This window comes from Podarcis muralis, chromosome 6 (genome assembly GCF_964188315.1).
Source record: "Podarcis muralis chromosome 6, rPodMur119.hap1.1, whole genome shotgun sequence".
Lineage (NCBI taxonomy): Eukaryota > Metazoa > Chordata > Lepidosauria > Squamata > Lacertidae > Podarcis > Podarcis muralis.
The window spans coordinates 2,034,991-2,050,931 of NC_135660.1; the positions used below are offsets into that span (position 1 = coordinate 2,034,991).

Sequence of the window (15,941 nt, forward strand, 5' to 3'; positions counted from 1 at the left end):
AGCATGTGTGCCACTCCAGGTGCTGGAGCAGCTAGCTCCACCTCTGACTCATTCAACCATTCCTCATAAGGCTTGTTTTCCAGATCCTCGACCACCTTGGCTGTCCTCCTTGGCACACGTTCCAACTTGTCAATGTCCTTCTCAAAATGTGGCACCCAGAACTGAACCCAGGGCTCCAGGTGGGTTCATCCCAAAGCAGGATAGAGAGGCAGCGATACTTCCCTTGATTCCCCTTACAGAAGTATTGGTACCTCTGAAGAATGATGAGTCTTCTCCCAAAACAGCAATAAAGTTAACACACAAGTCACGAATGATTTCAACACTCAATGTGTACATGATAGTAAGAAAGGTGCTATTGAGTCAGTGTTTTTAATTAGGTATCCTTGCAGCATCAGTAACCTCTCATCCCTTGCCACTGCTATGCCCTTAAAAGTAAAAACCACCAAGGGAACAGGGTGGATCCCAAAACGAAGGCGTCATAAGCGATGGAATGCATGATGTGCCCATGCGCAAGAAGCATGCTACGGTGGCCTTTAATGGAGGCGCGTGGCTGGTTCTGACTCTGCAAGGAGACAGGAGGCTGGAGCAAAGATTCCTTTTCATCTTGCTGCAATGGATGAAATCACTGCATTTTTCACACCAAAAACACAACAACCCTGAAATACACAGACTTAACCTTTTGGTGGTGCCTAACTTTCATTGGGAGCAGTCAGGATGCGCTGGCAAACTCAAGCGAAACCACTAGGGGGCTCTCTGAGGACTCTGATTTAAATAGTGAGCCACAGGTGCAGCCGACTTTAGTTTGGGTAGCTCCTCCATCCAGCAACCTGCTCTGAAATCTCTCGGATTACAAGCGCAGAAGAACAAGCAGAAGCTCGCTTTGCTCCTCCGTCAAGGTTGCTCAAAGAATCGGCTGGGCTCCGGCGCTGATCGATCCCCAAAGCTCCAAGACTTTGGAAACTTCCCAGGAGCTCCCGTGCAAAGGAGATGGCCAACAGTGGTCTACAGATGCTGGGCTTCATCCTGGCCTTCGTCGGCTGGGTGGGCTTGATCATCAGCACGGCCATGCCCCAGTGGAAAATTAATGCCTATGCTGGGGAGAACATTGTGACAGCCCAGGCCATCTACCAAGGTCTCTGGATGAACTGCGTCACGCAGAGCACAGGGCAGATGCAATGCAAAGCCTTCGACACCTTGCTCAGCCTCCCAAGTAAGTGGTTTGCAAGATTTCCTTTCGGTGCTGGTGGGTTTCTCTTCAATTCAGCACACCAGGGCTGTGGTGTCAATAAACTGCCTTTCTTAGTGATCAGCACTACAGGCATTCAGAATTCCAAGACAGAAGAGGCAGGTTAACTTTTACAAGTTGTCAAATTACACACCTCAGCAAGAAAAGCAGGCATCTCCGTGCCACCCACGGCCTTAGAGACGGAAACTTTTGGTTTCACTGGGGAAAACTTTTTTTTTTTTTGAAGTTTTATTCGAATTTGGGATTTTTACATGCATCATATTATCTCCTTCCAATTCTAAATTTCCTGTACATTTTTTTCCTTTCCCTCCCTTCCCACCCCCCATATCCATTGGAAGGGTTCAAACTATTATCCTCAGCCACGGGCATAGTGTCTTTAGTTTCCACCGAACGTCTTTTGTTCCAGTAGTTTTTATCCATTGAAGATAGGGGTTCCCTCTGTTCCTTATCGTTGTGGACTTGACCTTCCACGTTGTTTCCTGTGACATAACTGCGGACAATGTCCGACTGAATAAGTTCAAGCAAATAACTATTCCATGCCTCTACTGTCCATTTTTCTCTATCTTTCCAACCTAAAGCTATCGTTACCTTGCCCGCTAATATCATAGCTTTGAAGATAAACTGGTCACCTTTCTCTATAGCCCTGTTTCCATTGTCATGAAATCAAAGTCTATTGAAAGCTTCCCTTTAAAAATTTCATTAATAACTTTTAGGATTTTATTCCAGAATTCCTTTACCTCTGGGCATTCCCTGGGGAAAACTTCTTAACCAGACTCAGGGAAATAATTTTTTTCAGGCTACAGAGGCATTTCTCAGGTCCCAGAGCATCAACGGAGTCCTTTGCTCTTTTCTAATTCAAAGGCCACTTGGTTTTAGAATGCTTTCTTTTACTGCTTAAATGTATACATCTGTATGTCCCTACATCCCAACTGCACTCCATACCCCACAGACAGGACTCTCTTCTCGGCTACCATTGCCTTAGCACAACAGTATCAGGTTGATTCGCAACAAAGAGCTCTGTGAGGTCGATCGTCACAATGCCCATTTTACAGATGAGAAACTGAGGCTGGCAGGTGGCGGTTTTCTCAAGGCTGCTCAGTGGAGGTGGGAGCCGTTCTGTTTGCCCTGTCCCTGTAAAAGACTCCTGGTAGTGAGAAAACAGTCGCTAAGGCACGCAGGAAATTGCTGGTAGGGATGCAAATTCCTCTTGTAGGTTTTGTTCAAGATACACTTGAAAATCCTTCTGGCTGCTTCTCACAAGGGTGGGGACAGTAATTATGTAGTATCTATTTTGGATCATTTTTTAATGGTAGCCAGCTTTGGAGTTTCACATAACTCATTCCTCTCTGATGAGATCTGTCTAGCTCCAAAACACGCTACTTTTTCATCTGAACTATTGGTTCCTATTGACTCACATCTGTGATTCTCCCTTCCCTGACCAGGGATGTGCTTTGAGGTTCCAGAGGGCAGTTGTTAAAAGCACAGGGGTTTTACGGAGCTAAAGCTGACATGTGTACATGTGAAAATTGGATTCTTCGCAGGCAGCGTTTTTCACAGTTCAATTTACTTATTTGTGTTTGACAGAAGTTTAGCATTTGACAATGTTTGAGATCTATTTCAGAAGATTTGAGAGGTGACATGCAATGGTATTTTGCATTTGACAGTATGTAACAGATGATAGGTCATGAGAGTTCACAAGGGACGTTTGTCGGAATCAGACCCTCAAGAAACACTGTACAATGCTGTTTTGCCCAACAACAGCCCTGAAACAGCAAGTCTGAACTGTCCACATTTTAAGGGCAATTGCATAATCAATCTTCTAGATGTCCTTCGGGATCTCTTCCAACTCTACAAGTTCCTTGAATCTATGATTTCAATTTGAATGTCAAATTTTCTGTTTATTGATTCTTAAAGTCATATCCTGCCTTCACACGAAAATGTGCCTCTGGCAACGTGAGCAGCCAAACTGAAATGTTGAGGAACTTCAAATACATCTGAAGGTTTTGCTTCACCTCTAAAGAGGCAGATATAGGCGGAATCATGAGACACCACTGCTTCCCTGGGTTTCAGTATGGATGATTTTAGGCACTGAATGAGAAAGAAGTTGACATGTTGGCTTTTCCTTATACCTTTTGCTCACCCCAAAACAGGTGCTCCCTAAATCCGAGGTTGGATGGCCATTGGTCAGGGATTGTTTAGCAGAGATTAATACATTGCAGGGGTTGGGGTTGGACTAGATGACACTAGGGGTTCCCTTTCAACTCGATGGTTCAGATGTCAGCATTAGTAACAGAAGCTTGTTCCCAGTGAGCTTTGCTAAGAGTCCTGAAAGTTAGCCAAAAGGCTTGAGGGCTCACAGCTGAGATGCAGAAGCCACTTCTCAGCAGCGGCTACTGACTGCTGTATCACGACAAACTTGTCCGTATCATGTAACATAAGTCTTTATTCCTCTGGGTAGCTGGAAGGAAAGAAGGGGGGGGGGGAGAGAATAATGACTATAATTTGATTTAACTAAAAACTGAGGCTGGCTTGGCAAGTGCTGTTTCTGGGGGATGGAGGGAGACGATTTAGCAACGGTGGACACAATTAGCAGAGTTTGGGGTTTAGGAATTTGGCGAGGGTTTCCTGTGAGTGTTTTCATGCTGTTCCTAGAAAGAACCTGGTTGGCTGGCTTTCTCGTTGGCACCAGCAAGGCGACCAGGTCCCCATCCTGTGGCTGCTAGAGCTGGAATTAATTGGGGCGCACAACTTAGGCGGTGCCCGTTCACCCTCCGCGGGGCGCAAGGGTCTCTGAGTTCACATCTGGCATTCAGGCAACAGCCTGCGGATAGATAGCGTGTGCGCAAGTGGAACGAGGTGTGCCCACAATCTCTCCAAACCAGAAGTCATGGCTTGGGCATCGCTCCTGTTGTGCGCGTTTGGGTACACGTGTGTGTGTGTGTGTGTGTGTGTGTGTGTGTGTTTGTGTGGGTGTTTTGGTGTGCTTTTGCCAGCTCAGCTCTCCTGAGTGGGTGGAATAAGCATGAGCTTGAGGGGGGGTTAGTTGGGAAAATAGGCGATACGTCCCATCACACACACTGATTCCGGGTTGTGTGTTCAGATCCCGAGACCTCCTCCATAAATAAAAACACATTTGACTCAAATTATGGTATTTTGGCAGAATTTAGGCCACAACTTACAGATAAGTGAGTGGTTGCATAGGCTCTGTTTCGACTAGCTCCCTATGCCCACGGTAGGTAGCGCTGACCCAGGGCGCACCATAGGTCAGCCAAGGGTAAACACCTGGGAGAGGTCAAGAGCCTGGGAGCAGACTCTGTCCACTTCCCAGATGTTCCCTGAGACTCAGGCACAGGCACAAACCCCTACTGGGGGTTGACCAAACCAATTAGAGTCTTTGGATTCCTTTAAAGTAGCGGTTCTCAACCTGTGGGTCCCCAGATGTTGTTGAACTACAACTCCCATCACCCCTAGCTAGCAAGGTCAGAGCTCAGGGATGATGGGAGTTGTAGTTCAATAACATCTGGGGACCCACAGGTTGAGAAAGGCTGATTTAAAGGAATACCCTTCACATTGGGATTGGCACAGCTCCACCTCCCTAACCACCTTGAACCAGTTCCTATCTGCAACCTTACAAGTTGTGATGATTTGCTACGCGGCAGGCGAAACCCAAATGGCAACAGCCAATCAGTCAAGTGGGGAATCTCCTACCGTGCCTCTGTCCCAATGACAGACGACACACAGCAGCATAGCAAGGCCAATCGCTGAAAAAACCCTAAATATAGGGAGAGGTGGGCGGGTGTTCCAATGCACGAGCGAAAAGAGGAAGCTCACCAGCCCGTGCATGGGCTTAAATAGATCCCTCGAAGTCCTTGTCTTCTTCCCATTGGCCAAATTGCACCCAGCAACGGGCATTGTGGCTCTCCAAATGACCCATCCACAACCTTAGAGCCCTAAACGGCCTCGGTCCAGTAGACCTGAAGGAGCGTCTCCACCCCCATTGTTCTGCCTAGACACTGAGGTCCAGCTCCGAGGGCCTTCTGGAGGTTCCCTCACTGCGAGAAGTGAAGTTACAAGGAACCAGGTAGAGGGCCAGATGTCAAAGAGAACAACAACTACCAGACTTTTAGAAGACATCTGTATGCAGCCCTGTTTAGGGAAGCTTTTGATGTTTAATAGGTCATTGTATTTTAATATTCTGTTGGAAGCCGCCCAGAGTGGCTGGGGAAATCCAGCCAGATGGGCAGGATATAAATAACAAATTATTATTATTATTATTATTATTATTATTATTATTATTATTGGTTCAGTCACATTGATCTCCCCATAACATGTGCCCTCTGTGAGGAGGACATGATATAGGAAAATTTTCAAAGCTCCAATTTGAAAATTTAGAGTTTGTGCTTGATCATTTGGAAATAGTGGACACTCCTTCACTGGAATTTTTTTAAAACACAGGTTGGATGGTCATCTGTCAGGGCTTCTTTAGCTGTGATTCCTGCATTGCACTATAATTATTTGAGTCTGTGGGTTTCTTCTAGCTCAACTTCAGCCATTCCAGTTAATACATTTTATGCGTTGCACAGAGAAAGAGAAAAGTTTTTCTCCCTCTCTCCTAACACTAGGACTCAGGGACTTCCAGCAAAGGGGGATGTTGGAAGATTGAGGGCAGCCAAAAGAAAGTCCTCCGTCATGTAGCCCATAGTCAAACTGGAAATCACTGCAGGATCACCAACCTCGATGGCTTTAAAAGAGGATTGGACAAATTCATGGAGGAGGAGAAGGCTATTGACAGCTACTAGTTCCACTTTTGGAGGCCAGTAAGTGCTCAGGGAAGCGGGTGGCGCTGTGGGTTAAACACAGAGCCTAGGACTTGCTGATCAGAAGGTCGGCGGTTCGAATCCCTGCGACGGGGTGAGCTCCCATTGCTCAGTCCCTGCTCCTGCCCACCTAGCAGTTCGAAAGCACCTCAAAGTACAAGTAGATAAATAGGTACCACTCCGGCAGGAAGGTAAACGGCGTTTCCGTGTGCTGCTCTGGTTCACCAGAAGCGGCTTAGTCATGCTGGCCACATGACCCGGAAGCTGTACACCGGCTCCCTCGGCCAGTAAAGTGAAATGAGTGCCACAACCCCAGAGTCGGTCACGACTGGACCTAATGGTCAGGGGTCCCTTTACCTTTACCTTTAAGTGCTCAGGGATGCCAATCTCTGGAAGCTGCAGGAGGGGAGAATCCAGCTGGCAGGTTTCACCAATAGAGCCACCTGTTTGGCCACTGTGAGAACAGGATGCTGGCCTAGATGGGCCACTGGTCTGTTCCAGAAGCCTCTCCAGATAATCTCATTTTTAAAAGCAAGAGATTTGGGGGTAAGCATTGCCCAAAAGGAAACATGATCTTGGGCACCCTTCTTGATCCTAGATGGCTACGAAGTCCAGGTTGACTAGGGCCTTTCCATCATAAAAAGACCCTCTGTGCTTCCTCAGAGGCTCATCCTTGCCTCCATGTTTCTCCCTCAGTGCCCAGCACTGAGCTTTGGCACTGGAAAGTGGTGCTGGGTCTGATCTTTAATTAAGCCCTGCTCCCAGCAGAGTCCAACTGCTCAGCTATTCTGAGGGCGTCAGAAAGCACCTCTCTTCTGGCTCCTGTGTCTGTAGCTGGTGCCACAATCTGATTAGCAACTTTTTCTTGCTCAGCAAATCCCTCACGGTTTCCTGCTGAGCTCTGCCTGAACTGGTAAGCCGACTTGTCAGGTGGCTGCCAGATGGTTGACAAATGCATGGTGGCAGAAGCTTTAGCGGGCATGCGCCCACAGCTTCTCGTGTATTGTCTTGCGATGTGGATTCAAGCCCACAAACACATCCCTGGCCTCTGAGACATTTAAGGTGCCAGAAGCTCCTGTGTCGCACTTGCTGCAGTTGCAACTGGACAGGGCAGCTGGCTGGTGTGGCTCCCCTTCGGGAATTTGTCAAGGACACTTCAGAGGCTTGAACGAGGGCGAAAGAGCTTTGATTCCTGCATTTGCAGGGGTTGGGCTAGATGACCCCTGTGGTGCCTTCCAATTCTATGATGCTATGATGCTATGAAAATGTACTTGCAAAGTCTGGCCTAAGGTGCTGAGGCTTTTTAATCCCATGTATGCACGGTGATGCTGGTGCTATTCAGCAATGCGCACACACTTCTCCCCTTCTCTGTTTCATGCTCACAACAACCCTGTGAGGTAGATTAGACTGAGAGATCGTGAATGTCCCAGTGAGCTTCGTGGCAGAATGGGGAGGTGAAACCTGATCTGCCAGGTCCTAGTCCAACACTCTAACTGCTACACAATCTGGGCTCTGTAATACACTCTGTCCATGTTCAGAGACATGCTTTCCTTTGTTTATTGCTTCACACTGCTTTGGGAACAGATTCTGGGTTTGAGCCAGACCTCAACAGAAGCCACAGTCCCTTACGCCAGTGGTTTTCAACCAGTGTGCCATGGCACCTTTGGGTGCCTTGAATGATGGTCAGGGGTGCTGTTGGCAACACTGTCCTCTGTCCCTCTTTCCTCCCCTCCCTCCTCTGATGCCCTCTTGAGTCTCTGCCTCCCAAAGGCTTGCACAGCTGTTTCTTGCAGCAGCCCTGGTTACAAGTTCCCTGGGCGAATGGTGTCTCTGACACTGGCCAGGGGGTGCTGGTTGCCAGGAGCTGAGGTGGCCTTGGAATAAGCAAGCAAGCGGGCGAGGGAGCCTAGCCAGATAGTCTGCCAGCCCTTGCTGTTGAGAATGGACAGACAAGTCCTAGGCCCTGTGGGGCAGTGTGAGGAAACACCTCTCTTTGGGTCGGGGGGTGCAGCTCAGAGACGAGGGGCAGCAGCAGCAGATGCCCAGAGGACTCCCAAAAAGAGGAGAGAGGAGGCTGAGGGCACACTCCACAAGGGAGGGTATCGAAAAAGGGTGAGAGGCTGCCATTTCTGCAGGCAAGGGGTGACATAACTGGGCTCCTGGGCCCCACAGGGGAGATGCAGGAAGAAGGTAGTTGGTCAAGGGAGCCGTGGACTCAAAAACATTGGAAACCTCTGCCTTAAGCCCCCCAAATCTGAGAACATGGCAACTCAGCCTGCCAAGATGACCTTTCTGTTCTTTGGATGAGACATTGATGCAAGGGTAATTAAAATCCACTCCCTGACACCCCGTATTGCATCTGAGTTCTGCAAAGGGATCGTCACTCAGTTTCTCCCTGGGTCTGAGGAAAGCTATCATTTGCAAGCATTAATAGGATGCAGGGTTTATTTGCCTCAGTAAGCCGCCATCCTCTCTGTGCCTGGGTGTTGCCACCCAACATCCCATAGCTTCACGACTGATTCTCAGGCAGAACCTGTCTCCATGCCGGGGCCACACCCTGGCAATACACGCACACCCTGCCTTTCCCTGTTTATGAGGGCTAGTCTGGATCCTGCCCCTGGAAAAAGGCTGTCTCTGTTTCGAGCCTATTTTTACTTTTGGGGAATGCCTTTAAATGCTTTGTGAATGTGCCCACACTCAACCTGATGCTCCTTACGCTCCACAACCTTTCTCCCTATCGCTCTGGAAATTATGTATCTCTATAATAACACTTTAAACTTTTTTGTGCTGTGGGGAACAGCTTACTTAAGAAGTAAGCTGGGTCAGGCAAGTGGCCCATCTGGTCCAGAATCCTGTTCCCACAGTGGCAAATCAGATGCCCCTGTAGGAAACCAGGAAGCAGGATTCGAGCACAAGAGCAGCTCTCCCTTTCTGTAGTTTCCAGTAACTGGTATTCATGGTATTCCATTTGCAGAAAGAAAGTGGAGCTTTCAAAGGAGCAGATCTATTCACGGCCATCTTCTCCTTCCCTGCCTTCTGCTACTTTGCCATTTTTTCCTTAATATCCCACACTTTCGACACAAATTTATGTGATGGAAGTTTATAAAATGGCATGATATTAGTTTATAAAATGATGTGTGGCATGGAGAGAATGGATGCAGAAAAGTTTTTTCCCCCTCTCTCTCCTAACACTGGAGCTCATGGACAGCAGGTGAAGCAGAAAGTTGGAAGATTCAGGGCATGGAAAAGAATGTCCTTCTTTACAGAAAGTGTAGTTGGACTGTGGAACTCTCTCCCACAGGAGGCAGTGATGACTGCCCGCCTCAATGGCTTTTAAAAGAGGATTAGACCAGGCTTCTTCAAACTCAGCCCTCCAGATGTTTTGAGACACAATTCCCATCACCCCTGACCACTGGTCCTGCTAGCGAGGGATCATGGGAGTGGAGGGCCGAGTTTGAGAAAGCCTGGATTAGACCAATCCATGGCTTTTGATGCCTACAGGCTATGGCGACTCTGCTCTGACTCCACAGTTGGAGGGAGCAATCCTTCTGAATCGTCTTCTTCTTTGGCGATCCCTCATTGCTGAGTAAGATTGTCTTCCAAAAACACGGTTTCCAAAAGTGAGTCCATAAGTGACTGCGGAGGCCAATTCTGGATGAATGTTTCATGGAGCCACACACAAAATGCCAGGAACCATGGGCTGATTTTTGCATGGATCCATGCATCTGTTCCCCACTTTCTTGAGCGCTGACCCTTGGTGTTGCCAGGGAGTATGGATCAAGCCAAAATGGACTGAAGGAGTCGAGGAGAAGTGGACGCCATTGGTTTGCTCTGACTACGATTTTGCTAGTTGATTGAATATGGATTTGGTAGATGTGCCAAGATCCTTGAAGATGGGTGTGGCAAAAATGATGATAAATGATTTAACAGGCACTTGAGCAAACCGGATTTCCAAATTGGTTTATGTCACAGCTGCAGAGGTAACCAGATGACCTCACTCTGCCTGATACTTAGCACTTTGCAACTGCATAATGCTTGTTTTTTGGGATGGAAATGGCTAACCAAAGTCAGGTTTTGTGTGACCAAATGGATGCTCCATGATTGTGGGTTGAATCTGGGTGTATCCACACAGAGTTCAGCAAAAGCAATCACGTGACTGCTCCTGAGCGCAGCCAAAATTGCAGGTCAGTCCAAATTTTAGCTTCTGCCACATTTGAGGAGCGGCCAAGAGCTGGTTGGAGGGTGTTGTGGAGCACATCAGTCTTCCCTCATGCTGCTCTGGGCTTCTTCTGCAGTGTGTGGTTTGCTCCTCTTGTGTGATTCATGTTCTGCTCTTGCCCCAACATCACTCCATCTTCTTGGATCATGATGGAGGTATAGATTGCCTAGAGTGTTTGATAAAAGGCAGGAGAGAGGGAGATCCTGGCTTGCAGAAAGAGCTTGATGCCCCGTCCTGAGGTTAATATTTCAGTAGCCTTACTCTGAACAAGGGACGCTGGTGGTGCTATAGGTTAAACCACAGAGCCTAGGGCTTGCCGATCAGAAGGTCGGTGGTTCAAATCCCCACAACGGGGTGAGCTCCCGTTGCTCGGTCCCTGCTCCTGCCAACCTAGCAGTTCGAATGCACGAAGTGCAAGTAGATAAATAGGTACCGCTCCGGCAGGAAGGTAAACGGCATTTCCATGCGCTTAGTCATGCTGGCCACATGACCCGGAAGCTGTACACTGGCTCCCTCGGCCAGTAAAGCGAGGTGAGTGCCGCAACCCCAGAATCGTCCTCAACTGGACCTAACGGTCAGGAGTCCCTTTAGCTTTACTCTGAACAAAACCTAAGTCAGGCTTCCTCAACCTTGGCCCTCCAGATGTTTTGAGACTACAATTCCCACCATCCCTGACCACTGGTCCTGATAGCAAGGGATCATGGGAGTTGTAGGCCAAAAATATCTGGAGGGCCGAGGTTGAGGAAGCCTGACTCAAGTGGACTCATAGAATCATAGAATCATAGAATTCATAGAATCATAGAGTTGGAAGAGACCACAAGGGCCATCGAGTCCAACCCCCTGCCAAGCAGGAAACACCATCAGAGCACTCCTGACATATGGTTGTCAAGCCTCTGCTTAAAGACCTCCAAAGACGGAGACTCCACCACACTCCTTGGCAGCAAATTCCACTGTCAAACAGCTCTTACTGTCAGGAAGTTCTTCCTGTCTCTGCTCTCGATGAGAAGCCCCTGGGGCACAGTGGGACAAGGCAGGCAGGTGTTTCAGCACCAAGGTCAGCTCCAGGTGACTTTACTCCTTCCAGCCTGTGCCCCTTCCTTGTGGTCCAGAAGGCCTCAAATGAGCTGGACTCTGGCTTGACCATAGGATGCCTTCTCCTGCTGCTCCTCTCTGGCAGTTCCCTTCGCAAATTCACATGTCAACATGGGGAACTCAATCCCTGCCCTACGCGGAGGAGATTGATTCCTCAGAGGGTACCAGATTCATGTGCTGGATGCTATAGGGGCTGACTAGGGGCTCCTTGGCTCATGAGCCCCAGATTGGATAGCTTTGGACTGTGGCTCAGGCCTGATCCAGATGCCGGGTTCAAGGTTGGTTTTTGACACCTCTCCCTCTGCTGCTGCTGACCTTCTGCATCTGGCCATCCCCTCTGCCTCCAAGTCAGAATTTGAGCTCAGGTTTTTTATTTATTAAATCTGTATACAGCCCTATATCTGTAGGTCTCAGGGTGGTCCACAAGATAAAATTACAATAAATACAGCATATTAATAAAAACAAAGACAGCCCAATAACGCCCCCTTCCACAACAAAGTTTCAAAGGCCTGGTTGAAGAGGAATATTTTCCCCTGGCACCTAAAAGTTATAATGAAGGTGCCAGGTGAAGAGCATTCTACAAATGGAGCCACCACAGAAAAGGCCCGTTCCCATGTTGCCGCCCTCTGGACCTCTTGTGGAGGAGTCACACAAAGAAGGGCTGCAGGGGATGACCTCAGGGTCTAGATAAGTTCATATGAAGGGAAGTGGTCCTTGAGGTATGTTTCCCACCAGGTTGCTTGCCTAGCATCCAGATCAAGTGAAGTAATAGCACTGCATTATTATGCCTCAGTCAAGCCACACCTGGAGTCCAGTTCTGTGTCCAGTTCTGGGAACCATAGTTTAAGAAGGATGCTGACAAGCTGAAAGGTGTGCAGAGGATGACTAAGACGTTTAGCCTGGACAAGAGGAGGCAGAATAATAATAATAATAATAATAATAATAATAATAATAATAATAATAATAATAATATTTTAAATATATATCCCGCCCTCCCCAGCCATTCATTATAAAATTAATTCAAATCAAATTGATGGCAACCATTGGGCTAGAGTTCTGTGAGGATTACCAAAGGAGGGAGCTAGGCTGTGCCCTGGCCAGAGGCCTGGTGGAACAGCTCCATCTTGCAGGCCCTGGGGAAAGATGTCAAGTCCCGCAGGGCCCTGGTCTCTTGGGACAGAGCGTTCCACCAGATCGGGGCCACAGCCGAAAAAGCCCTGGCTCTAGTTGAGGCCAGCCTAACCTCTCTGTGGCCTGGGACCTCCAAGATGTTTTGTTTGAAGACCGTAAGGTACTCGTGGACATACCAGGAGAGGCGGTCCCGTAGGTACAAGGGTCCTAGGCCGTATAGGGCTTTAAAGGTTAAAACCTGACCTTAAACCTGATCCTGATAGCCATCTTCAAATATCTGAAGGGCTGCCCCATGGAAGATGGAGCCGCTTGTTCCTGCTGCTCCAGAGGGCAGGACCCAAACCAATGGATTCAAATGACAAGAAAGGAAATTCAAACTCAACATTAGGACAAACTTTCTGAGGGCACGAGCTGTTCAACCGTAGAACAGACTCACTGGGAGGTGGTGGACTCTTCTGGTTTTTAACGAGCTATTGGGTGGCCTTATGCCATGGGATGCTTTCGTCGAGTTTCCTGCAATTGCAGAAGTTGGACTGGATGACCTTGGGTTCCCTCCCAACTCTACAACGCTGTGTTTCTATGATCTTCTTCCAAGCATGAGGAACTTTCATCTTGTGCAATCTGATGGCCAGGCGAGCCTCTGCTTGCCTTTCCGGCAACACCTCCTTGTGGAATGACAAGCCCTTTATATTGTTCAGCATCCAGACCCCAAGCCTGTTTCCTCTCCCTTCCCAGAACATCGTCCTGTGTGCTCTTCCCAGGCCTGCTCTTCCACTGGCCTCTGCCAGTGATGGAATTTAGGGCAGGGTCTCGACTGGAGCTTTTCCTTTGTAGTGGGTCTGCTCCCTGGCTGTGTGGTAAACATCATGGCAGGAAGAGGGTAGGGCAGCTCTCTCTCTCTCTTCTCTCTCCTCTCTCTCTCTCTCTCTCTCTCTCTCTCTCTCTCCTCAACAACAATGCCCTGTGGTGGCAGCTTAAGGACAATTGCATTTATCCATTATCTCAGAACCTCTTCCATCATCACCCCTCAGAACACACTATAGTGTGTATCTGTGTGTTTCTTAGGAACTGCATGTGTTTTTGTGCAAAGTTATTGATAGCATAATGCACTTTACATATGTTCATGGTTTCTAAAAAAACTATATTAAAAAAATATGTAAGCTATAAGCCAAAGGTTGACAACGGAACAAATTATCTAAAGGGATTGGTGCCCCCCCCCACACACTAGGCAAGCCATATATTGGGGGTGTTTTTGCTCTGGATTTCCTGCATCATTGAGTGGGAGGGTTGGGCAACAGGGACATCTCATTCTCTAGCCTATGCATTTTAATACGTATTCCTTGGCTGGAGAAAGGCATTGCAAAATTCAGAGAAGTGCGAATTTCAAAGGACGGCTGTGTTCCAGTTCTTGTGTTGGTTTAGAAAGTGGAAATTAATTTTTGCTGCTGTTTAGTCATTTAGTCGTGTCTGACTCTTCGTGACTCCATGGACCAGAGCATGCCAGGCACTCCTGTCTTCCACTGCCTCCCGCAGTTTGGTCAAACTGCACTCAGGGCTGATTTCCTTCAGAATGGATCGGGTTTGATCTCCTTGCAGTCCATGGACTCTCAAGAGTCTTCCTCCGGCACCATAATTCAAAAGCAGCCATTCTTCGGCGATCAGCCTTCTTTATGGTCCAGCTCTCACTTCCATACATCACTACTGGGAAAACCATAGTTTAATTGTGAACAGAATTTATTTAGCTGTGATACCTTTACAGCAGGGGATTGGACTGGATGACCATTTGGGTCCTGTCCACCTCTACAGTGTTGTGGTTCTATGGATTCCTCCTTCTCTCTACTTCCAAATGACCTCTTTTTTGAGCATTTATCACGATTTGTTTGCATAAGGCGTTCAGGGAAGCCACACCTTTTGTTTTATCGTGTTTTTAATATTCTGTTGGGAGCCGCCCAGAGTGGCTAGGAAAACCCAGCCCGATGGGGGGTATAAATATATTATATTGTTTTTATACTTGGTGTTAGGTGCCCAGTCTTGGCTGGGGAGGGTGGGGTATAAATTATTATTATTATTGTTGTTGTTGTTGTTGTTGTTGTTGTTGTTGTTGTAATATAATGCCACCATTTCTTGAGCATCAGTTCTGCCTTGTTTGCTTTGAGGTCATGCAACATCCAGCAATTTCCTGGGCCATTGCTTTCCTTATCAAAAAAGTCTGATTATTATGTTTTGGCGAAGTGGAGTGATTCACTTTAATTGTGCAAACTTGCACACAACTGCCTCTGAGGTCAGAGAAGGAAATAATAATAATAATAATAATAATAATAATAATAATAATAATAATAATAATAATAATTTATTTATACCCCGCCCATCTGGCTGGGCTTCCCCAGCCACTCTGGGCGGCTTCCAAAAGAATATTAAAATACTATAATACATCAAACATTAAAAGCTTCCTTAAACAGGGCTGCCTTCAGATGTCTTCTTAAAGTCTGGTAGCTGTTGTTCTCTTTGACATCTGGTGGGAGGGCATTCCACAGGGAAGGCGCCACCACCGAGAAGGCCCTCTGCCTGGTTCCCTGTAACTTGGCTTCTCGCAGGGAGGGGACCGCCAGAAGGCCCTTGGCGCTGGACCTCAGTGTCTGGGTAGAACGATGGGGGTGAAGATGCTCCTTCAGAAATGCTTCGGAATCCCACATTGTGGGAGAATGCCTTCTGCTTGCCGGTTTCTCACACGCATCTGGTTGGCCACCGTAAGAACAGGATGCTGGGTTTGTAATGTAATTTTAATCGACCCCCTTGGACCTGATCCAGCAGACTCCTCTTTCATGTGAAATTGCTGGAGTGTGGCTGAATCCCACTTGCAAAAAGCAACAACCTGGAAGGGGTCAGACGTGACTTACTTCCAAGTAGAAGCAGAAGGCACTTTTTATGGATGCTCTGTTGTGAAGGAAAAGCTACTCGCTATTAACTTGGCTAAGGGACGCGGGTGGCGCTGTGGGTTAAACCACAGAGCCTAGGACTTGTTAATCAGAAGGTCGGCGGTTCGAATCCCTGCGATGAGGTGAGCTCCTGTTGCTCGGTCCCTGCTCCTGCCAACCTAGCAGTTCGAAAGCACGTCAAAGTGCAAGTAGATAAATAGGTACCGCTCTGGCGGGAAGGTAAACGGCGTTTCCGTGGGCTGCTTTGGTTCGCCAGAAGCGGCTTAGTCATGCTGGCCACATGACCCGGAAGCTGTACGCCGGCTCCCTCGGCCAATAAAGCGAGATGAGTGCCACAACCCCAGAGTCAGCCATGACTGGACCTAACGGTCAGGGGTCCCTTTACCTTTTTATTAACTTGGCTAGGAAACATTTCACATTTCTTCCATGGAAGGGTGAAGGAGGCCTTTGGATATTAGAGGACAAATGCCAAGGAATGGCTCCTCCATTTTGGTCCTCTT

General features: G+C 47.9%; 1 protein-coding gene across 1 annotated transcript in view; it reads left to right on the forward strand.

The window, feature by feature from the left end:
* Positions 1 to 814: 814 nt before the first annotated feature.
* CLDN1 (claudin 1) overlaps positions 815 to 15,941 on the forward strand; it is a 28,487-nt gene continuing 13,360 nt past the window's right edge. Inside the window, exon 1 of the mRNA XM_028731830.2 lies at positions 815 to 1,210. Within this exon, the coding sequence (XP_028587663.1) occupies positions 988 to 1,210 (223 nt within the window). The 5' untranslated portion in view covers positions 815 to 987. The remainder of the gene's footprint in view (positions 1,211 to 15,941) is intronic.